General features: G+C 67.8%; 3 protein-coding genes across 6 annotated transcripts; all 3 read left to right on the top strand.

The window, feature by feature from the left end:
- Positions 1 to 7176: 7176 nt before the first annotated feature.
- Positions 7177 to 14495, top strand: CPXM1 (carboxypeptidase X, M14 family member 1). Its single transcript, XM_040590048.1, has 14 exons — positions 7177 to 7424; positions 8381 to 8491; positions 9179 to 9288; positions 9780 to 9919; positions 9996 to 10080; positions 11228 to 11378; positions 11533 to 11621; positions 11702 to 11825; positions 12037 to 12233; positions 12354 to 12533; positions 12666 to 12963; positions 13035 to 13174; positions 13622 to 13724; positions 14061 to 14495. The coding sequence occupies exons 1-14, from the start codon at positions 7406 to 7408 to the stop codon at positions 14321 to 14323; spliced, it is 2010 nt and encodes a 669-aa protein (XP_040445982.1). The 5' UTR covers positions 7177 to 7405; the 3' UTR covers positions 14324 to 14495.
- Positions 14496 to 14594: 99 nt separating this feature from the next.
- On the top strand, positions 14595 to 16773 carry LOC121086377 (probable N-acetyltransferase camello). 4 transcript variants are annotated; one of them, XM_040590070.1, is made up of 2 exons: positions 14595 to 15033; positions 15638 to 16773. In XM_040590070.1, the coding sequence occupies exon 2, from the start codon at positions 15646 to 15648 to the stop codon at positions 16309 to 16311; it is 666 nt and encodes a 221-aa protein (XP_040446004.1). In that variant the 5' UTR covers positions 14595 to 15033; positions 15638 to 15645; the 3' UTR covers positions 16312 to 16773. The 4 variants fall into 4 exon arrangements, with proteins under 4 accessions (XP_040446004.1, XP_040446014.1, XP_040446022.1 ...); XM_040590080.1 differs by lacking the exon at positions 14595 to 15033 and adding an exon at positions 15072 to 15125; XM_040590088.1 differs by lacking the exon at positions 14595 to 15033 and adding an exon at positions 15073 to 15116.
- A 613-nt stretch (positions 16774 to 17386) lies between these two features.
- LOC121086367 (probable N-acetyltransferase CML5) lies at positions 17387 to 20109 on the top strand. Its single transcript, XM_040590034.1, has 2 exons — positions 17387 to 17688; positions 18602 to 20109. The coding sequence occupies exon 2, from the start codon at positions 18615 to 18617 to the stop codon at positions 19299 to 19301; it is 687 nt and encodes a 228-aa protein (XP_040445968.1). The 5' UTR covers positions 17387 to 17688; positions 18602 to 18614; the 3' UTR covers positions 19302 to 20109.
- Positions 20110 to 20855: the final 746 nt, after the last annotated feature.

Here is a 20855-nt window from a genome sequence, read left to right as displayed (position 1 = left end):
ATCATCCCATGCCAATCCCTTGCATAACTTTGTGCACCATCCTGCACCCATCCCTTGCACAACTCTTGTGTACTGTCCTGTGCCAATCCCATTTTTTTGGGGAACAAGCAAACCAAGGGGGAAGACAGCAAATACCCCCCAGCTCACAGCCCCCCAGCAACCTTGCCAGGCCCCCAAGGCTCCTACCTAGGCACTGGCCACAGCAGTCCCCTGTCACCCCTCCCCAGCTCTATTACAGCCTGGGCTCTAAATGATTCAAGGGACAGAGGAATCGAGCGCTGTGCACGCCTCTCACGCAAGGAAAGGAGCCACGTGCTGAAAAGCTGCACCCAGGATAAATTAATTTGCTCCAATTAGCGAGGGATGTCAGGCTGCAGCATTCTTTTGCTCAGAAGTGAACAGTGACAAGGTGGGGAGGGGGCTGCACTGCAAGGTGACCCCCATGGAGTCCCTGGGCCCTGGAGAGTGGGGTGCACAGGCCACATGGGGCACATGGTCTGCAGGGGTTGCACAGGCTGCATGGTGTATGCGGGCTGTGTGAGCTGCACAGGGTGCGCAGGACGTGGGGTGCACTGGGAGTACAGGGGTGTGTGGGGTGCATAGGGAGTGAAGTGCGGTGTAGCAAGGCTGGGGAGCACCCATCCTGCACCCTCCCAGGCACAGCCTCAACTCCCACCCTCGGAGCGGTGCAGAGGGGAGCATGGAGCAACAGAGTTGCCGTGGCCTCCTGAAAGGCGTCCATCTGTGCCGGAGCTGAGCCTGACCAGCTCCAGCGCTGGCCCTGGGGCTCACCAGGGGCACAGGACTGACAGCTCCATGCAGGGGGTGACCCCTGTGGCATGGGGGCTCACCACCACCAAGGGCTTTGGCAGCCTCTGCAGGGACCTGCTGGCTGCAGGGCAGAAAGGGCACCCACCGCTGCCCCCTGGGACCCCAGCCCAGTTTGGGCACCCTCAGCAGAGGCACAAGGAGGCAGAAGAGGTGGGGGCTGTATTGAGGGGGCATCTCAGCAACCAGGCGTGAGGGCCCAGCTGGGCAGCGGCACCAGCAGGTGTGTGACACCGAGGGAGGACAGAAGAGAAGACCATGGTGAGGAAGGCAACTGGGGTGGCAGCAGGTGGGTGAGGAAGATGCTGGCAAGGGGGAGCACAGCTTTCCTGAGGAGAAGCAGAGCTGGCAGCATGTGGTCTGGCAGCACAAAGAGGGGCAGGAGCAGGATGGAGAGGAAGAGGAAGGTGGAGTGGAGCGGAGCAGGAGGTCACCAAATGCTGCTGTGAGGCCGAAGAAAAGGAACCTGTGGAGCAGCTAGAGGAAGCTTTGGAGGGCAGCATGCATGGTGCTGGCACCGGCTCACTCTTGGCTCGCTCCCACACACTTGGTGTGCCTGGGAGAAGCAGAGACAGGGCTTGACCCCCAGCCTGCCAAGGCAGCAGCAGAGCCAGTGCTGCGGGGTCACAGCACGTTTGGGATGGTCCCTGTGATCATGTCCCCAGGGGTGGCCAGGGCTGCCCCCAGCCAGCCCTTACGCAAACTGGCCATCACCGAGGTGTCCCCTTGCAGACACCATGCTCAGCCAGTCCCGAGGGTCTGCCAGCACCCGCTGGGAACAGAGCATACAGGGACCTGGGGGGACGACAGTGCCAGTGTCCTGGGATATGGAGACAATGCTGGAGCACTGCCAGGGACACAGGGACAGCGCCAGTGCCCTGCTGGGGACCTGCAACAGGGAGCTTCTGGTTCCCACCTGACTCCTCAAAAGGGAGCTGAGGGGAACCAAAGGTGCAGCACCCCCCCCCCCCCTCCTGGGGCACTGCTGCAGCTGGCTCCCCTGGGACCACCACAAGGGCCAGGCTCCTTGTCCTGAGTGGCTGGAGCATCGTTGGCAGGTGGCACCCACCTGCCTGCTCAAGGCCACCCTTTGGTGCCTTCATGGCCCCAAATTCCTGGGGATGGCACAGGGCCACCCACTGCTCCCTCAGGGTGGGGAGCACCAATGCCCGGAGGCATGAAGATGGGCTGGGGATGTGGAGACAGAGCACGGACCCAGCACAAGCACCAGCAGGCTGGGGCATCTCCATCCCTGGAGATGTGGGGCTCCTGGACATGCGCACCCATGGGACACACACCCCAGCAGACACAAACACCCAGCCATGGGACACTCCACCAGGAGACATGCAGCTGGCACACAGGGACACCAGGGACATGCACACCCCTCATGCAATCATGCCAGCTTCATTGATGGAGACAGGGCTGGCGCAGAGGCAGTGGTGGCCAGGGGTCTCAGGGACACTGGCTCCAAAAACGTCCAGTGCTGGGGCCAGCACATCGGGCTGCCCCAGGGCTGGGGTCCTGGGTGGACGTGGGTGGGAGGTGGTGGGCAGTGGACTGCAGGATGCTGCCTCTGTCCACACAAAGCCCTGGGAGCTGAGCCCGGCCACAGGGCCTGCACAAGACACCCCCCCAACCCCATGGCCTGGGTTCAGCACGGCCCCCCGGGGGGCTAGCTCCCCTCTTTCACTGCTGGGCAGGGTGCCTGTTTTGGGCAGGGGGTGCTGCTGGGAGTACGCAGGGCTGGGGGGGGACCCAACCCCCTGACCTTGGTGCCACGCTGCAGGGCGAGGGGCTGGTGCCGTGGGCAGGGGAGAAGGAAGGGCTGCGGGGAGGAGCAGGGGGGCACGGAGGGGCACCTGCACCCACCCAGCCATCCACAGCCAGCAAAGGCACAGTGCTGGCAAGGGCAGGGCTCCTTACTGGCAGCACAAGCAAGATCCGGGGCCATCCTCATCTTCTGATGGGCTCCTCCAAGAGGAAGATGAGGGGCAGGTGGAAGAAGAAGGGGTGTGCCTGGCGGAGGCAGCAGGCCAGGACAACAGAGCCCACCGCCTCTGGGAGCCTCCAGTTCTTGCCGTGCAGCTCCGTCATCCCTGCACAGTTCTGGGGGCTGCACCTGTCTTGCAGAGACACCAAGCCATGGAGCATTGCCCATGCTGCTGCTGGGGATGCTCCTGAGGGTGGCCGGCACCCAAGACCCACACAGCACCCCAGCCCCTGCTCAGGCTGATATACACACACAGAGCTCTGCTCCCCCTGGGGTCCCGGGATCGATCCTGTGGCCAGCAGTATCCCCCTAGCCTGGCACAGCTGGGTCCTGGCTGGGACAGTGGCAAGGGCAATGTCACAAGCGGGGTTTCTGCGGTTATGCTGTCCCCAGGGAGAGGACAGCCCAGGAGCCTGGCCTCCTTGGGGCCAGGGGACCATGGCAGGTCCTGGGGCTGGACCCTCTTGCCCCCACGCCAAGGCTCTGTGGAGCAGCAGAGGGCAGAGGGCTCTGGCCCTGGGTGCAGGGCAGCAGTGGCTGGGGACAGCCCCGAGCAGCTGGGGAAACCCTTGCAAAGCACCTCGGAGCCTTGCGCCTCCCCAGACCACAGCGACACCCCCCAGCCACTGCCTCCATCCCTGCCAGCGCAGGGGGACGCAGGACAGCCCTGTCCCATGTTGCCTGCTGCAGAGCCCGTGTCCCCCCCACTGTGGGACGAGATGATCACAGGACAGGGACAAGGAAAGACAGGGCCAGGCTGACCTGGGGACCCCTTGCCCAACCCTGGGACCCCTCACGTGGTGCACCCAACCACTTAGCCACTCGCCCAGGCACTGCTGGGTGGATGTGGCACTGCTGGGCGGTTTGGGCACAAGTCCTGTGGCCAGCCCGGCGGCTGCCAAAGCGTTTGCCTTGGCTGGCAGCCACAACCTCAGCTGCAGCCTGCGGTCCCCACGCTGGGGCGGCTCGGGGCAGTGAGCCAGGCAGGCGGCAGCACTGGCACCAGGTACGGGGCACCGGCATCCCCACAGGCAGGGCGCTGTGGGACCCAGCATGGCGACGTAGGGCTCAGCCATCCCACCCCAAGGGAGAACCCCCTTTTTGGGACACCCAGTACTAGGGGTCCCGAGGAGCATTCTCCACATCTATGGAGAGCAGCATACTTTCCCAGGAGCATCAGCACCGGCGGTGCCACCTGCTCCAATTCCGAGTTGGTGGCTTTGGCCCCACTGCTGCTGCCCTGGCTCTGGCTGCAGAGTGCCAGGGGGCCATGGCAGCCATCTGGTGGCATCTCTGACGGGACAGGCTACGGTGCCTTTAAGGCATCTCCCGCAGCAGGAGTTGGCAGCAACCATCGGTGCGGACGCGCCTGGCTTGACTCGGAGCCAAGCTGCATGGGGAAATTCATAACATCCCTGGAAGTGCTGAGTGGGGCTGAATTGGAGCGCTGGAGCCTGCCAAGTTGTATGCCTTGGCCCCAGGGAGCCGGGAGCAAGACCAGCCCAGCTGGCCTCTCCTGCCCCAGAGCCGGGCTCTGCGCCCAGCACCCCAGCCTGGAGGGTATGGAGAGGTGCCAGGTCTTCAGTAAACCTAGAAAGCCCCATCACGCGGGGGCTGAGTCACGCCAGTGAGGGCGGCCTCCCCCCCTGGGCCCTTTCCAGAGCCCTCGGCAGGATGCGGGAGATGCCTCAGCTCATAACAAAACCCTTCCCAGCATCCAGCCCCCCGAGACAGCCATGAAACAAAGCATCACCCTGCGCGCCAGACGCCTGGGCCTCACGCCAGTGCCAGCCCGCTTGGTTCCAGCCATCCCCCGCTCTCCACCAGTGATGGGGAAGGAGCATCGCCAGGCTCTCCAGACCCTGTCCCACAGGAGCATCCCTGGGTGATAGAGGGCCAGAGGACCCCATCCCACTGCCCCCTCAACCAAGCACAGCCCCACTTGGCACTGGTCTCACCCGGGACGAGCGCTCAGCTCTGCTGCAGCCAGGTGGCCACAGCCTGCTGCGTGGCCCCAAGTCCTGCCTGCCTGCATGGCCCCTGGGTGCAGGGATCCTTGATCCTGGGCTGGCCACAAGTGCCGCAGGCTGCAGCGGGCGCTGGGGCAGCCCCACAGGGATGTGGCAGGGGGCACAGGGATGGGGACAAGGACAGGCATGGGCATGGGACCAGCACCCCACGCCGCCAGCTCTGCTCCCCTGCCTGCTCCAGCTAGGCATGAGCTGGGTGAACACGGAGTTGCTATCAAAGGGTGCTGGTGGCCTGAGCCCAGCCCACTGCCTCTCACCCCCTTGGCCCAGCCCTGCGGCTGGAGACTGTAGAAAATCCCAGTAAAAGCAAAGTCAGGCTGGGAAAGTCCTTTTGGGGTGGAAAATGAGCTCATGGAAGGCTGGCAGCAGTGCCAGCAGCAGCATTGTGACTTTTTGGAGGATCCCACTCAGAGTGGGGGGAGAGGCAGGACCCAGAGACCTTCCCCCTCGGTTGCGTGGCTCCTGGGTACCTGGACCAGGACCCCCACCTCCCATCCCCGACACGCCACTGGGCTGCCAGCTCCTGCCCACACCTCCATCCTTGGGGTGCCTCACTCCTTCCCTGCGGCGGCTGCTCAAGCAGAGTGGAGCCTGGCACTGCCTGCGCGGATGGGCAGCACGGGGAGCTGGCCCAGCACTGCTGTACAGCAGGGCCAGCAGCTCCGGCACCGTCACACTCAACCCTCACCGCCGGCTCCAGCCGGAGCTGTTGGGGGCGGCACGCAGTGAGGTGACCCGGGTCAGGACAGGGCCCGTTCACACCCACCGAGGTGCTGGCACAGCGCTGCGGCAGTGCCCGTGCCTGGTGCCCTGCGGTCCCACCGGGCATGCCCGGGGCTCTGGGCACCGCGGGCACCACCTTCCCGGGGCTCCTTGCCGGGCAGAGCAGCAGGCACAGCATCCCGCTGCCTGGCGGAGCCGGAGCTGGATCCTGCTGCTCCGTGCCAGCTCTGCATCGGGACTTGGCCGCGAGGCCGGCGCAGGCTCCGCTCCGCGCAGGCGGCTCCCGGGGCCTCCCGGGCCCCCGGGCTCGGCCGGTGGCACTGACGCCGCGGTGGGGATGGCGAAGCCCCCGCAGCCCTCCCGGCCCTGGCTGGGAGGGAAAGGGCGGAGCTCTCCGGCTGTCCCCGGCCGTACTCGGCCGGGAAGCACCGGGGGTCCCCTGGCAGGGGGGAGCCGGGAGCCAGGGCAGCTGGCACCGGGCCCACGGGGCACCCAGCGCACTCCCCGGCACGGGGTGCAGCCGCGGCCGCCCCAGGGTGGGCTGGGGGGGAGCGGGGAGCGGCTGGGGGGTCATGCCAAGCAGCTGGTCCCCGCCGGGCGGGTTTTGCTCCCAGAACCCCAGCTGCTCCGCCGCGCCGGGAGCGGCCCCGCAGAGGCGCGGGCAGCACCGGGCAGGGCGGCAGTGCCGGGGGCGGTGGGCACCCCCAGCCCCGCGCCCAGCTGCCCCGCAGCCGCCCGGCCGCAGCCCGGTGCCCCGGCACATCGCTGCGCGTGTGGAGCAAGGGGCCGTGGGCTTCCCGTGGGAGTGGGGCCAGTGAGCGGCCGCAACCTGGCAGGATCCGTCCCCTGGGGCCTCATCCTGCCAGAGCCCAGCAGACCCCTCCCCTGCACAGCGATGCCGAGGACTGCCGGCAGGATCGGGCCCGCGGTGCTGTGCAGCTGCTCCCTTTCAGCCCCGAGAGCAGGGACAGATGCCGGCCGAACCGAGAGAGCGGGGACACCACAGGATGCTGGGGACAGTGGGGACATGGGACCTGGACAGTGGGGACACCGCTGGGTGCTGGGGACCGTGGGGGCAGGGTGCCAGGACACGGGGGACACCGCAGGGTGCGGGGGGCAGTGGGGACATGGGGCCGGGACAGCGGGGGCACCGCAGGGTGCTGGGGGCAGCGGGGACACGGTGGGGACACCGTGCCAGGACCGTGGAGTGCGCAGGCTGCTCCCAGTGTCCCTTGATTTTGGAGCAGCTGGTCACACGGAGGGGGACAGTTTTACCCGACGCCTCCGCAGACCCCCGGGCAGCCCGGTGGGAACCCTGCCCTGGCCCCCTGCCCGGCGCGCCCCGGCGGAGCGGTGCAGGCAAGCAGTGCGGGCAGGGGAGCGGGTGCGGGCAGCGGCCCTGCCCCGGCTGGGGGGCAGCGGGGGCTGGCGGAGGGGCGGGGGCGGGCCGGGCCGGGGGCGGGCAGGCAGGGCCGGGCAGGCAGCGCGGGGCCGCTCCGCTCCGCTCCGCTCCGCTCCGCTCCGCCATGCCGGGGCTGCCCCTCGCTCTGCTGCTGCTGCTGCTGCTGTTGGCCCCCCCGGCGCCCCCCGCCTGGGCGGCGCCCCCCCGCAGCACCCCCCGCCCCCGCGGGATGACGGCTACCCCCCGCCGAGCCCGGCCGCCCCGGCGCCCCGGGGATGGGCACGGGCACCGCGGCGGCCCCCCCCGAAGGCACCGCGACGGCCCCCCCCGAGAGGCACGGCATCGGCCCCCTCGAAGGCCGCGACGGGGGGGTGGCCGGGCAGCGCAGCCCCCGCTAGCCCTGCCCCCCCCGAGCGCGGCAGCCCGAAGCAGATGGGGCCCGGGGCCACAGGTAGGGGCGGGGGGGGGGGGGGGGGGGGGGGCAAGCGGGGCGGGGAGGGAGTGTGTGAGTGTGTGCAAGTGTGAGTGCACCCGTGTGAGTGTGTGTATGAGTGTGTGAGCACAGGCGTGTGCACAGCTCCATGTGCAGGGGTATTTGTGCACAAGTGTGTGTGTACACGGCTGTGAGCACAGGATTAGGTGTGCATGGCTGTGTGCAGAAGAGTGTGTGTGCAGGGCTGTGCATGCAGGGATGTGGGTGCATGGCTGTGCAGAGCAGTGTGTGTGCACGAGTGTCTGTGCACAGCTGTGCATGCAGGGATGTGGGTGCATGGCTGTGCAGAGCAGTGTGTGTGCACAAGTGTGTGTGCACAGCTGTGCGTGCAGGGATGTGGGTGCATGGCTGTGCAGAGCAGTGTGTGTGCACAAGTATGTGTGCAGGGCTGTGCATGCATGGCTATGTGTGCATGGCTGTGTGCAGAGCAGTGTGTGTGCACAAGCATGTGTGGGAAGGGGAGTGGCTTAAAGTGTGTGTACACGCGTGTTTGGCTGTGTGTGTGCATGCAGGTATGGACATGCGTGTGGTTTGCGTTTGCATCTGTGCCTGAGCGTGTGTGATTGTGTGCTCTGTGTGTGTGTCTGCATGTGTGCGGTTTCTGTGTGCACATGAATTGCATTTGAGTGTGTGTGCAGCTTGTGTATGCATGCATGGGTGTGTGCACCTGCTGTGCGTGTGCTGGGGGCTGAGCACACCTCTGGGGCTGCGCTGCAGCCTGTGTGGGGTGAGGGTGCCCCAGGGTGTCCCAGTGGGTGCTGGGGACGGTGTGGGAGTGTGTGTGTGGGTGCACGTGTGTACGGGGGTGATGGGGTGCAAGTATGTTTAGGTGCCTGAGGGCTGGCTCCTGCCCTGGATCCTGTGTGGGTGGCCCCAGACCCCACCACCCTGGGGGTCCCTGTGCCTGTCTCCAGCCCCAGCACCCAGGAAGAAGCTGGTGCGGGTCAAAGTTGTGAAGAAGAAAGTGGTGAAGAAGAAGAAGCCGAAGGCTCCGGCCAAGGATGCAGCTGCCCTGCAGGAGCCCCGTACGTATGCTCAGGGCCAGGGGCCAGGGGCCTGTGGGGCTGCATGTACACCTCTGTGTTGTGCACACACCCCCAGCCGGCAGCTGGGCTCTAGGTGCTGGGGTGTGCACCCACACGCCTCCGCACCAGCACCCACACGTGTGGGGAACAGCCCCAGCCCTCTCCCTGCACTCAGGGCACAGCCACCACCCTGGCCGGGCACGTGCCGTCACACACAGATGGCCCCCGTGCTGTCACACACGCACAACTGGCAATGCTCTGCATGTGACGGCACAGAAACACCCCCTGCAAACCGTGTGCACATGGACACACTTGTGTGTGCGGGCAGCCCCGCATCATGCAGTGAGGGGGGGGGGATGCTGGCAGGGCTCCCCCTGACCTCTGCCCTCCTGCTGTGTGACGGGGAGCGGGGTTCGCATGACGCAGAGCCGTGTTTGTCGTGGCTGGGGGGGCCCAGCCGCATTCCTGTGCTGGGGGCTGGAGCTCAGGGTCTCACCCACGCATGGGCATCTGAGAGCGGGGCTGGCACAGACAGGGCTGCTGTGCCTTGCTGGGCTGGCACATGTCCTGCAGTGCAGCGCAGCACTGCCAGCCATCACCCCATGGCCCGTGGAGAGGGGCACGAGGTGGGGACAGCCATGCATGGGAGTCTCTGAGTGAGCCCAGCCCCCTCTGCTCTGCCCTTAGAGTGTCCCCCCCTGGGGCTGGAGTCCTTGCGGGTGCTGGATTCCCAGCTGCGAGCCTCCAGCGACAAGCGCTATGGCCTGGGTGCCCACCGCGGGCGCCTCAACATCCAGGTAGGACAGGAAGCGTGTGCATGGTGTGTGCGTGATGCTTGCATGGTATATGGCATGTGCATGGCATGTATGTCCTCTGTGTGTGGTGTGCACAGTGTGCACAGTGTGTGCATGGCATGTGTGCACTGGCATGTGCATGGGGTGTGTGATGTCTGCGTGGCATGTGGCACGTGCATGGCATGTGCATGGCAAATGCAGTGCATGTATGATGTGTGCATGGCATGTGAATGGCACATGTGCAGCAGGGGGTCTCCAGCATGGACCCCCCCCATCCTACCATGGCTGGTAGGAGCCAGGGCTGCCAGCAGCACTGGGTCCCCCTCCCATGTTGGACAGGGGGGCTCCACCATGGCCCCTTGAAGCTGTGCACCCAGATCACCGTGCCGGTGCCATGCTATGCGGGCACAGCGGGGTGGGGGGCACGCAGGTGGTGGGGACATGTGGTGGACAGGGCCCTGCATCTCCTGCCCCTGACCCTCCCCAACACACAGTCAGGGCTCTACGATGGGGACTTCTACGACGGTGGCTGGTGTGCAGGGCAGGAGGACACGAAGCAGTGGCTGGAGGTGGATGCCCGCCGGCTCACCAACTTCACCGGGGTCATCACGCAGGGGCTCAACTCCATCTGGACGTAAGGCACAGGGCAGGGCCAGCCCCGGGTGCTGGGTGGGGGGGCCAGGACCCCACTGACCCACTCCCCTGTGCAGGTACGACTGGGTGACGTCCTACAAAGTCCAGGTCAGCAATGACACGTACACATGGCATCCGTGCCGCAACGGCACCGAGGAGGCGGTAGGTGTTCCCAGGGAGCATCCCTGGGCAGGGGTGGTGGGAATGGGGGACACCCTAGCACCCCCAGCCCACCCAGCTTCCCAAGCAGAGCAAGGGCACGTGGGGGTTAACTGTGCTGGCTGGCGCCAGGCTGTGACCGAGCTCTGTTGCCTTTGGCCTCCCCACCCGCCAGCATCCTCCAGCACTTCCCTGGGCACCGGGCACAAAGGCTGCTTGTCCCCAGCTGCTGACCCAGTCACCTGCCAGGCCCCCCTGGTGCACACATGTGAGCACGGCGAGGGTGTGCATGGGTGTGCGTGGCACAGCCAGCTGTGCCCGAAGGCGAACACAGCAGCCTGGTGCATGGGTGTGTGTGTGCAAGCACTGCACATGCAGTGTCACGCATGTGTGCAAGGACAGAGCAAGTTTTGGGGCTCCCTGTGCCAGGGATGAGTTTGAGGTCCCTGTGCCAGGGATGTGCCATGGTGGGGTTTGGGGGTCCTTGTGCCAAGGCTGTGCCATGGTGGGGTTTGGGGGTCCCTGTGCCAGGGCTGTGCTGGGGTGGGTTTGGAGGTTCTTGTGCCAGGGCTCTGCCACAGTCATGTTTGGGGGTCCCTGTGCCAAGGCTGTGCCGCAGTGGGGTTTGGAGGTCCCTGTGCCAGGGCTGTGCCACGGTGGTGTTTGGGGGTCCCTGTGCCAGGTCTGTGCCACGGTGGTGTTTGGGGGTCCCTGTGCCAGGGCTGTGCCACAATCAGATTTGGGGGTCCCTGTGCCAGGACTGTGACATGGTAGGGTTTGGGTGGCCCTGTGCCAGGGCTGTGCCAGTCAGATTTGGGGGTCCCTGTGCTCGTTCCTGGGGACCATGCTGGGGACCTTCCCCTGTGGGTGCTGGGGTGGCGGGTTTGGGGGGCAGAGCAGCACGGACGTGCCAGTGTCAGGACTCTGGTTCCTCGGTGGTGCTGGGCTGCCCCCCCCCCTCTGCAGCCTAATGTCTGCTCCTCATTAGGGGCTGGAGGGGGGCCAGGGGAGGCCTGGGCCGGCTGGGCTGTGGTGCCTGTAACCCTTTGGACCCTGGCAGGCAGCCTCCCTCCATCCCTGTGGCCCCCAGCCAGGTCCCCCCCCCCCCGGCACAGTGACTCAGAGGGGCTTTGTCCTCTTGCCCCCGCAGGTGTTCCCCGGGAACAAGGACCCCGAGACACCGGTGCTCAACCTGCTGCCCTCGCCAGTGGTGGCACGGTACCTGCGCATCAACCCCCAGACGTGGTTCCCCAATGGCACCATCTGCCTGCGGGCAGAGGTGCTGGGCTGCCCCCTGCCAGGTGGGTGCCCACTGCCCCTCGCCCCCACCTGCCACTGCCCAGGATGGGCATGCTGCTGAGGCTGTCCCCAGGGTTGGAGCCTGGGCTGTTCCCGCATCCTGGCATCTCTGACTGTCCCCTCTTGTCCCCTCCATGCCTGCCTGGCTCCCCACAGACCCAAACAACATCTACGCCTGGCAAAGCCAGCCCCTGCCCAGCAGCAAGCTGGATTTCCGCCATCACAACTACAAGGAGATGAGAAAGGTGGGTCAGGGCAGGAGCAGGGGGTCTCTGCACCCCCGGGTGTCCCTACACCCTGACCCAGGGTGCTGTGCCTTCCCCAGCTGATGAAGCGGGTGAACGATGAGTGTCCCGACATCACCCGCATCTACAGCATCGGGAAGAGCTACCTGGGCCTCAAGATGTATGTGATGGAGATCTCGGACAACCCCGGGCAGCACGAAGTGGGTGGGTGCCCTGTGGCTCCAGGTCAGGGACAGGGGGTGACAGCTGGGGTGGCTGGGGACACCCACGCTGGCGTGGGATGGGGATGGCTTGACTGGGGATGCCCAGGCTGGTGCAGGATGGGGACGGGGTGGCTGGGAATGCCCAGGCTGGCATGGGGCATAGAGGACCGAGTGGCCAGGGCCCCGCATCCACCACGTGCTGTGCCTGGCAGGCGAGCCAGAGTTCCGCTACGTGGCGGGGATGCATGGCAATGAGGTGCTGGGCCGGGAGCTGCTGCTCAACCTGATGGAGTACCTGTGCCGGGAGTTTCGGCTGGGCAACCCCCGCGTGGTGCAGCTGGTCACCGAGACCCGCATCCACCTCCTGCCCTCCATGAACCCCGACGGCTACGAGACTGCCTACAAGTTGGTAGGGTCAGGCTGCCGGGCCCCAGGGTGCTGAGCACCGACCTGCCGTGAGGCTGTCCCAGCACTGGTCCCTGGTGACCCCGTCCCCTCACCGGTCCCTGGTGACCTCGTCCCCTGGCAGGGCTCGGAGCTGTCAGGCTGGGCCATGGGCCGCTGGACCTACGAGGGCATCGACCTCAACCACAACTTTGCTGACCTCAACACGGTGCTTTGGGATGCTGAGGACAACGACCTGGTGCCCCATGAGTTCCCCAACCACTACATCCCCATCCCCGAGTACTACACCTTCGCCAATGCCACGGTGAGCTTGGCCCGTGGGCACCCCAACATCTGCCTGTGGAGTCTCAATCACGTGCCCTAAGGAGGGAGAGATGGGAGCCGTCCCCCCTTTCTGGGACCTGCCACAGCCCCCTTTGACGCGAGATCCCCCCAGGTGGCCCCCGAGACGCGGGCGGTGATCGACTGGATGCAGCGGTACCCCTTCGTGCTGAGCGCCAACCTGCACGGGGGAGAGCTGGTGGTCACCTACCCCTTCGACATGACCCGCACCTACTGGAAGGCGCAGGAGCTGACGCCCACTGCCGATGATGGGGTCTTCCGCTGGCTGGCCACTGTCTATGCCACCTCCAACCTGGCTATGGCCAGTGAGGAGCGACGCCTCTGCCACTACGATGACTTCACCCGCTTTGGCAACATCATCAACGGGGCCAACTGGCACACAGTGCCTGGCAGTGAGTGGGTGGCTGCAATTGGGGGGGCGGGGGTCTATGGACCCCCCTGACACCCCCTGCATCCTGCACAGGCATGAATGACTTCAGCTACCTGCACACCAACTGCTTCGAGATCACGGTGGAGCTCTCCTGCGACAAATTCCCGCACGCTTCTGAGCTGCCGGCCGAGTGGGAGAACAACCGGGAGTCCCTGCTGCTCTACATGGAGCAGGTCAGGGACAGGGAGTCCCAGGGGGGGGCATGCTGTGGGGTCCCGCGGGGGACACGGATGTCAGGGTGTTGGCAGGGGCTGAGCAGGTGGCAGCCAGGTTGGGGTCCCCAAACAGGCCCGAGGTTCCATCTATTGCCGGGCAGGCATGGAGCATCGACTCACTGTGTGAGGCACGTGTGCCTCCGTGTCTGGGCAGGCGCGTGCTCTGCATGGCACAGGTGTGCGCCCCACATGTGTGCAGCCTGCGGGGTGCCCATGCTGGCACGTGCCGCATGTGGGAGTGTGTGTTGTGCCACCTGTAGCACACCTGTGCCATGGCACCATGCACTGCGCCATGCACTGCGAGGGTGGCATGTGGGTGTGAACGTGGGTGTGCATGCGTGTGAGCATGCGTGTACCACCTGCACGCCTGCTCCGCCAACGCGCGCTCTGGCCCGCTGCTCCCAGGTGCACCGTGGGATTAAGGGGGTGGTTCGGGACAGGGACACGGAGCAGGGCATTGCCAACGCCGTCATCTCTGTGGATGGCATCAACCATGATGTTCGGACAGGTACGGTGGGATGGGGGTGGAGTGGGCTAGGGATGGGATTGGGGATGGAAATTGGATTAGGGTGGGGATGGGAATGGGGTGGGGATGGGATTGGGGATGGGACTGGGGTTGGGAAGGGGATGGGGTTGGGAATGGGATGGGGGATTGGGATGGGAATGGGATGAGGTTGGGAATGGGGGTGGGGAGGCGGGTGGGACTGAGGGTAGAGATGGGACGGGGACAGGAACAGGACTGGGGATGCGAATGGGATGGGGCTGGGGACAGGCGGGGGGCGGGGGCTAGGTGCGTGGCACCGCCGATGCCCCAGGGGGCACCGGCCCCCCGCGCCCCCCGCAGCCTTCGACGGGGACTACTGGCGGCTGTTGAACCCGGGCGAGTACGAAGTGACGGCGCGGGCCGAGGGCTACGAGGCGGCCACCCAGCCGTGCCGCGTCTCCTACGAGAACGTGCCCACCCCCTGCAGCTTCCGCCTGGCCCGGCTGCGGCCGCGGCGGCTGCAGGGGCGCCCGGCGGGGGGGGCCCGGCCGCCCCCCGACCTGCTGCTGCGGCTGCGCCGCCAGCGCCTGCGCCGCCTTCGCGCCCACCGCCGCGCACCCTGAGCGGGGGTGTCCCGGGCCGCGGGTTCGGCCGGGGGGCTCGGCGGGGGGCGCGGGGAGCCGGGGCGGGAGCGGGTGCTCCCGACATCGCCGCTGTGCGGGTGCCCCCAGTAAAGCTGCCTGTGCTGCCGCCGCGCCTGCTGCAGGGCTCTGTCGGGGGGCGGCCGGGCGGCGGGGGAGCGGCCCTGCCCCACAGATCGGCCCGGGGGGCGTCGGGTCCTGCCCCGCGGATCGGGGCGTGGGGCGCGTGGGGCGTCGGGTCCTCCACGACAAATCGGCCCGAGGGGGCGGGGGGTCGGATCCAGCCCCACTGATCGGCCCGGGGGGACAGTGGGGTCGGTGGGGCCCGTCCTGCCCCCCGGCCCAGCCCGGGCCCTTAGCAAGCCCCGCTCCCTCGTAGCCCCGCCCCCCGTAGCCCCGCCCCCTCGTTCTCCGCCTTTGCCCTGAAGGTCAATGGCGGCCCCGCTGACGGAAGCCCCGCCCCTCCGCGCGCCCGTCCCGTACTCCGCAGGCTCCCTTCCACCTGACAGATGCCCCGCCCTGCGTCGTCACCGAGTCCCCTCGGCGGGTTGGCCCCCGCCGCTCCTCGCTGGGCGCCCATTGGCTGCTGGCGGCGGGGGGGCGTGTCCACGGGAGGCGCGGGGGCCAATGGGCCGCGAGCCCCGTCGGTGTCAGGCGGGCGCTGCCGCGGCGCGGTGCGGGCGGAGGGCGCGGTGAGTGGGGGCGGGGCAGGGGGACCGGGGTTGCTGGGGCGGGCCGGCTGTGCTGGGACCGGACGGGGGTGCTGGGACCAGGGGTGCTGAGAGTATGGGGACATGGGCGGGGGTCCGGAAGGTGCTGGGACCGGGGGGGCACGGAGGGTGCTGGGCGGGGAGTCTGTGGGTTGCTGAGACCGGGGGTGCTGGAGGGGGGGTCGGGGGTGCTGGAGCCGGGGGACACTGTGGGGGGCTGGGGGGTGCTGCAAGCATGGGGGCACGGAGGGGGGAGGCCCTAGGGTGCTAGGACCTGGGGGGTTGTATGGGCTGGGGTGTGGCCAGGGGTTCTGGGAGTGGGGAGACACTGAAGGCGGTGCAGGGGGTGCCAGGAGGGTCCCGAAGGGGGGCTGAGGGGGCCCACAGTGTGTGAGGGGGGTACTCTGTGGGGAGGCGGCAGGGGAGGGTCCCTGGAGGTGGGGGAGAGGCCAGGCCAGTGGGGTGCAAGGGGGTGTCGGTGGGCTGGGGGCAGCCACTGCCCTGTCCTGGGCCTGGTGGGACCCTGGGCCAGCCCCGTCGATGGGGGTCGCTTTCGAGGCCTGAGCCCCCCACTTTCCCGTGCCAGCACCCACCATGGTGGAATTCCGGATCCGGCTGTACCGCGAGGATGACTACGAGGCAGTGCGCGAGGTCTTCGCCACTGGCATGAGCGAGTACGTGCCAGCACTGTGCCTGCACGTGCTGCGGCAGCCCTGGGTACTGCTGGTGCTGGGCTGCACCTTCTGCCTGCTGCTGGCCAGTGCCCGCTCGCTGCTGCTGCCTGTGCTGGCCCTCACCCTGCTGCTGGCCCTGGCCCGGCACCTCCTGGGCTATGCCTGGAGCACCTACATCGACCGCTGCCTTGGGGACGACCTGCAGGATATCGCGGCCACCTACGCCGAGAACGCCGGTGCCCAGTTCTGGGTGGCGGAGGCGGACGAGAGGGTGGTGGGTACGGTGGGCTTGCGGCCAGCCGACGGCACTGAAGGGGAGGTGGTGCTGAAGAGGATGTCGGTGAGGAAGGACTACCGTGGCCTGGGCATTGCCACGGCACTGGGCCGCACTGCACTGGCCTTCGCGCGGCAGCGCGGCTGCCGGGCCGTGGTGCTCAACACACTGATGCTGCAGCATGAGGCTCGAGCCCTCTATGAGCGCCTGGGCTTCCGCCAGCAGCGCCACTACGTCCTGCCCACCATCTACGGCCGCTTGGCCAACTGCACCATCACCACCTACCGCTACGACTTGTCCGGCACACCCTGAGCCCCACCGTGGCACTGGCACCAGCACAGCCAGGCGGACCCCCGAGGGGAGCTGTGCCCAGAGCCCTGTCACGCCAGCTGTGGTGCGGGACGCTGCTCTTGACCTGGCCTGTTGGCCATGGTGTTGCAGCGGGGTGCCGGGACCCCCACGGCTCATGCCCTGCTGTGGAGCTGCTCCGGCGCTGCTTCTCAGGGAGCGTGGGGTGTGCTGGCACAGGGGGTAGAGACCCTTGTGCCATGCGCGGTGGGGGAGCGGCAGGGTGGCGGAGATGCCGCACTGCTCACTACCAAGCCCTGCCTGGGGAGGTTTGCTGCGGTGATGCCATGCCTGGCCCCCATGCCTCTGTGACCCCTGGGGGCCCATGGCTGCCTGAGGAGGACCCCCAGTTGCACCCCCGTCAGCAGTGCCTGCGGGTTGGGTGCTGTACCCATGTGGGTGGAGAAATAAAGGACCCACCGCAGTGCTGGGCTGGGTTGTTCTTCCCGTGCTGGGGTCGCGGTACCAGTGGATTGATGGGGGGGTCCCTGGCACCACAGGGACCTCCACGGCATCCCCACGGGAAGGGGCTGGTGTGGGGCTGGGGGTCTGGCACTGATCTGGACCCATGGGGCATTGCTGTAAGCCCATGGGACAACGCTCACACATCTCCCCCAGACTCCCAGTACCAGTGTCAGTGGCCAGCCAGTCCCCGGGAGGAGGACACGTGCCCTGGGTGGAGCCCGTCCCCCGGGGTCCCCTGAGCCCCCACCTTTACCTCTGATGGCCTTTGTTCGGGGGACAAAAGGTGCCTTGGCTATAAGCCGAGCCTGGCACCGGTGGCGCTTGGCTCTGGGCAAAGGCCCGGTGGGGCTGGGCTGGCCGGTACCCCCCCGGGAGGAGCTCGGGGTGGAAGGGGCTGTCAACGGTGTTACGTGTCCCTTCACACCCCCCCGGCGGCGGCGGAAGGGGCCCGGTGCCAAAGCATCCCCTCTCTTCGGGCGGCGGCGGGCAGAGGCGCCGCCGAGGCCCCTCCCGCAGGGCAGCGGCTCCCCCGCGTTCCGCCAGGCCGAGCCGCCCGGGGCCGGGTTACGGCGGCAGCCCGGGAGCGGGGGGGCAGCGTCGCCGTCGGCGCCTGCGCTGCCCGGCCCCTCAGCCCCGGGAAGGGCGAGCCAGGGGTGCCGCTCGGTGCCGCCGCCGGAGCGCCCCCCGCTTGGCCAGACCCCCGGTGGGCGGAGCGGGCCGGCAGGTTTCGGCGCCGCGGTGGGAGCCGGGGGACGGGCCAGCGCCGGGAAGCAGAGACACCCCCTGGCAGAGGGGCTGCCGGCGCCCCGGGGTCGGGCCGGGGACTACCCGTTTGCCCGGAGGACCGCGGCCCCGGTCTGAGGAGCGGCGGAGCCGGTAGCTACTGGCGCGGGGAGCTGGGGGGTTGCGGGGGAGGCGGGGGGACCCGGCGGGTGGGGGGGCTGAGGCCGCGCGCTCCCCCGTAGCCCTCCGTAACGAGGCCGGTGCGGACCCCGCGGGGGTTTCGGCAGCTCAGGGTCCCCCCCAGGAGCCGCCCCCGCGTGGGGTCCCCGTCCCTGCGAGTGGGGGCACAAGCCCGCGGCGCGTCCCGAGCAGCCCCCGGGTGGGGCTGTGCCCGGCACCCCCCGGGCCCCCGCCGTGGCAGCACGGGCAGAGGACAGGCAGCCACCCGGCCCGTGCCCAGCGCCGGGGGGTGCCGGGGTCCCGGGGCTGCTCTGGTGGCGGGGGGGGACAGGCACCCCCACGTCCTCCGGGGTCTCCCTTTGCCGCCCCCAGGCCCTGCTCCCGAGTGTCCTAGCCCGACCCCGCTCCCCGGAGCCTGGGGCAAGTGGGATGAATTGCTGGAACCCCGTGGAGAGGGAGGCAGGACCTCCAACCTGCTCGCCCCCCACCTTCACAGGGACCCCCACTGTGGGGCCGGCCCCGGTCCTGCTGCTGCTCCTGGGGGAGACAGGGAAAACCGGGATGAGACAGGTGATGCTGGGAGGCATCCGTGGGGTCCCCGAGCAGGGAGAGGGGTGTGGGAGGAGGAGCGGGGCAGGGACCCCACTGGGGCTGAGGGCTGCCACAGGCAAAGCTGGCAGTGGTGGTTTCACAGGTGATGATGGTGGGGAGCGATGCCAGGCGCAGGCTGGTGCCTGGCCGATGGGTGCAAACGCAGCCACATGGCACTGGGGTGGCGGTTCCTGCCCATTTGCCAGCTGTGCCATACCGGTGATGGGGTCCGGGGGTCCTCTGGGGATTGTGTCCGAGGCGGGCACTGCCCTGACGCCCCTGTGCTGTGCCGCAGGTGCCGGTAGCCCATGGCGTCCTACCGCATCCGTCAGTACCGGGAACAGGACTACGACGCCGTGCGGACCCTCTTTGCCCGTGGCATCTTGGAGCACGCCTCGGCTGGCTACCGCCACGTCCTGCGCTCAGCACGGGCTCAGCTGGGGCTGCTGGTCCTCTTCGCGGCAGTGCGGACAGTCGTGGGCTACTGGGTGCTAGGGCTGGGGGCCGTGGCCTTGGCGCTGGTGGCCATCTGGCTCCTGGTCCGCTCCTTCAGTACGTCCTATGTGCGCCAGGCACTGAGCACCGACCTCTGTGACATCCCCACCAGCTACCTGCGGGCACCCGACTCCTGCTTCTGGGTGGCTGAGGCTGGGGGGGCCGTGGTGGGCATGGTGGCCGTGGCACCACCGCAGGATCCGGCTGAGAGAGGGGCGGCCCTGGAGCTGAAGCGAATGTCAGTCAGCAGGGACTACCGGGGCCGGGGCATCTCCAAAGCGCTCTGCGGGGAGGTACTGCGCTTTGCCCGGGCACGGGGGTATGGGGCGGTGGTCCTCTCCACCTCCATGGTGCAGGTGGCGGCCCAGCGGCTCTACGAGGGCCAGGGCTTCAGGAAGGTGGGCGCCTTCAGCCCCTCGCTGCTCGGCACTCTCCTCTGCTTCCAGATCTTCCAGTACCGCTGCGACCTGCCCGGCCGTGCTGCAGCCTCGCCACACTAGGCACTGCCATGGCACCCAGGCCCCAGCACATGAGGCCCTGCCATGGCACCCCTGACCCCAGCCCTGGCACATGAGGCACCACTGCAGTACACTGACCCCAACCCTGGCACATAAGGCACTGCCGTGACACCCCTGACACTGTCCTCAGCACACAAGGTACCACTGCAGCATCCCCAGCCCCAGAACGTGAGGCACAGCCACGGCACTCCTGACCCCAGCCCTGGCACATAGGGCACTGCCATGGTACCCCTGATGCTGGCCTCGGCATGCCAGGCACCACTGCAGCATCCCTGGCCCCGGAATGTGAGGCACATCCACGGCACCCCTGACCCTGACACGAGGCACCACCATGGCACTCCTGATCCCAACCCTGGCACGTGAGGCACTCCTGTGGCACCCCTGACCCCAGCCTGGCACGTGAGGCACCACTGTGGTACCTCTGACCCCAGCCCTGGCACATAAAGCACCGCCATGGTACCCTTGACGCTGGCCTTGGCATGTGAGGTACCAGTGCAGCATCCCCCGCCCCGGAATGTGAGGCACAGCCATGGCACCCCTGGCCCCAGCCCTGGCACATGAGGCACCACCATGGCACACTGACCCCAGCCCCGGCACGCCGGCCACCACTGCAGCATCCCTGGCCTCGGCACACCGGGCCCCACCATGGCACACCGAGCCCAGCATGGGAGGCGCTGCCATGGCACACCGACCTTGGCACGTGAGGCACTGCCGTGGCACCTGTGTAGGGCCGGCTGCTGGGGCCTTTCCTAGTTCTCTAGCGGTGACAAATAAAGGGACACCTGTGGGAGCACTGCGTGGGGTGTGTGCGCGTACACACGTGTGCGGGCGTGCAAGCCAGTGTGTTCCCCGTGTGTGTGGGTGTGTGTACGCACGTATGCAGGCGTGCAAGCTGGTGTGTTCCTTGTGCGTGTGGCCGCAGGCAGGGCCGTGCTGTGCATGTGCCTGCAACTGTGCATGTGCCTGCGTGGCTGCATGCGTGTGCGCCTGTGTGCCCGTGCGTGGCAGTGTGCCACTGCGTGTGCCAGCACGCGCCTGCCGGCCCCCTTCCCCCTGCCTCCATGCCTGCCTGGCCGTGGGGTCGGGGGGGGGCGGGATGCCACGGGGACACCTGGGAGGACATGTTGGGGGGACGCTGCAGGGATGCCTTGGGGACACCTCGGGGGGCACCTCAGGGACATGTTGGGGACACCTCGGGGGACACTGCTAGGACACCTGGGCACGGACCTCAGGGGGACACCTTTGTGACCCTTTGGGGGATGCTGCAGGGACACCTCGGGGACGCTTTGGGTGGCGCTGCAGGACACTTTGGAGACGCCATGGGGGACACCCAGGGACACCTTGGGGACACGTAGGGCAACAGGAGCATTCCGGGTTCCCAGGGTACGAGGACCCCCAGTGCTGGGGACAGGGGACACCAGGGACCCCCGAGATGCTGGCGGGGTGTGTGTGTGTGTCTGTCATTCAGGGATGGTGACAGGGGACCCCGTGGGGCCCGGGAGCGGGAGGGAGGCCGTGCCCTCACTCAAGATGGCG

Source organism: Falco naumanni, chromosome 1 (assembly GCF_017639655.2).
Source record: "Falco naumanni isolate bFalNau1 chromosome 1, bFalNau1.pat, whole genome shotgun sequence".
Classification (NCBI taxonomy): domain Eukaryota; kingdom Metazoa; phylum Chordata; class Aves; order Falconiformes; family Falconidae; genus Falco; species Falco naumanni.
Note: the sequence above shows the minus strand (reverse complement) of the source record. Positions and strands in the feature narration are given on the sequence as shown.

What these genes read in the sequence shown, in the direction of transcription:
- CPXM1 (XM_040590048.1), top strand. An exon ending in GCGGGCGCCTCAACATCCAG is followed by an intron (nt 9,289 to 9,779) that starts GTAGGACAGGAA and finishes CCCAACACACAG; the next exon opens with TCAGGGCTCTACGATGGGGA. An exon ending in ACACCTTCGCCAATGCCACG is followed by an intron (nt 12,534 to 12,665) that starts GTGAGCTTGGCC and finishes AGATCCCCCCAG; the next exon opens with GTGGCCCCCGAGACGCGGGC.
- LOC121086367 (XM_040590034.1), top strand. Translation starts at nt 18,615, where the DNA reads ATGGCGTCCTACCGCATCCGTCAGTACCGGGAACAGGACTACGACGCC.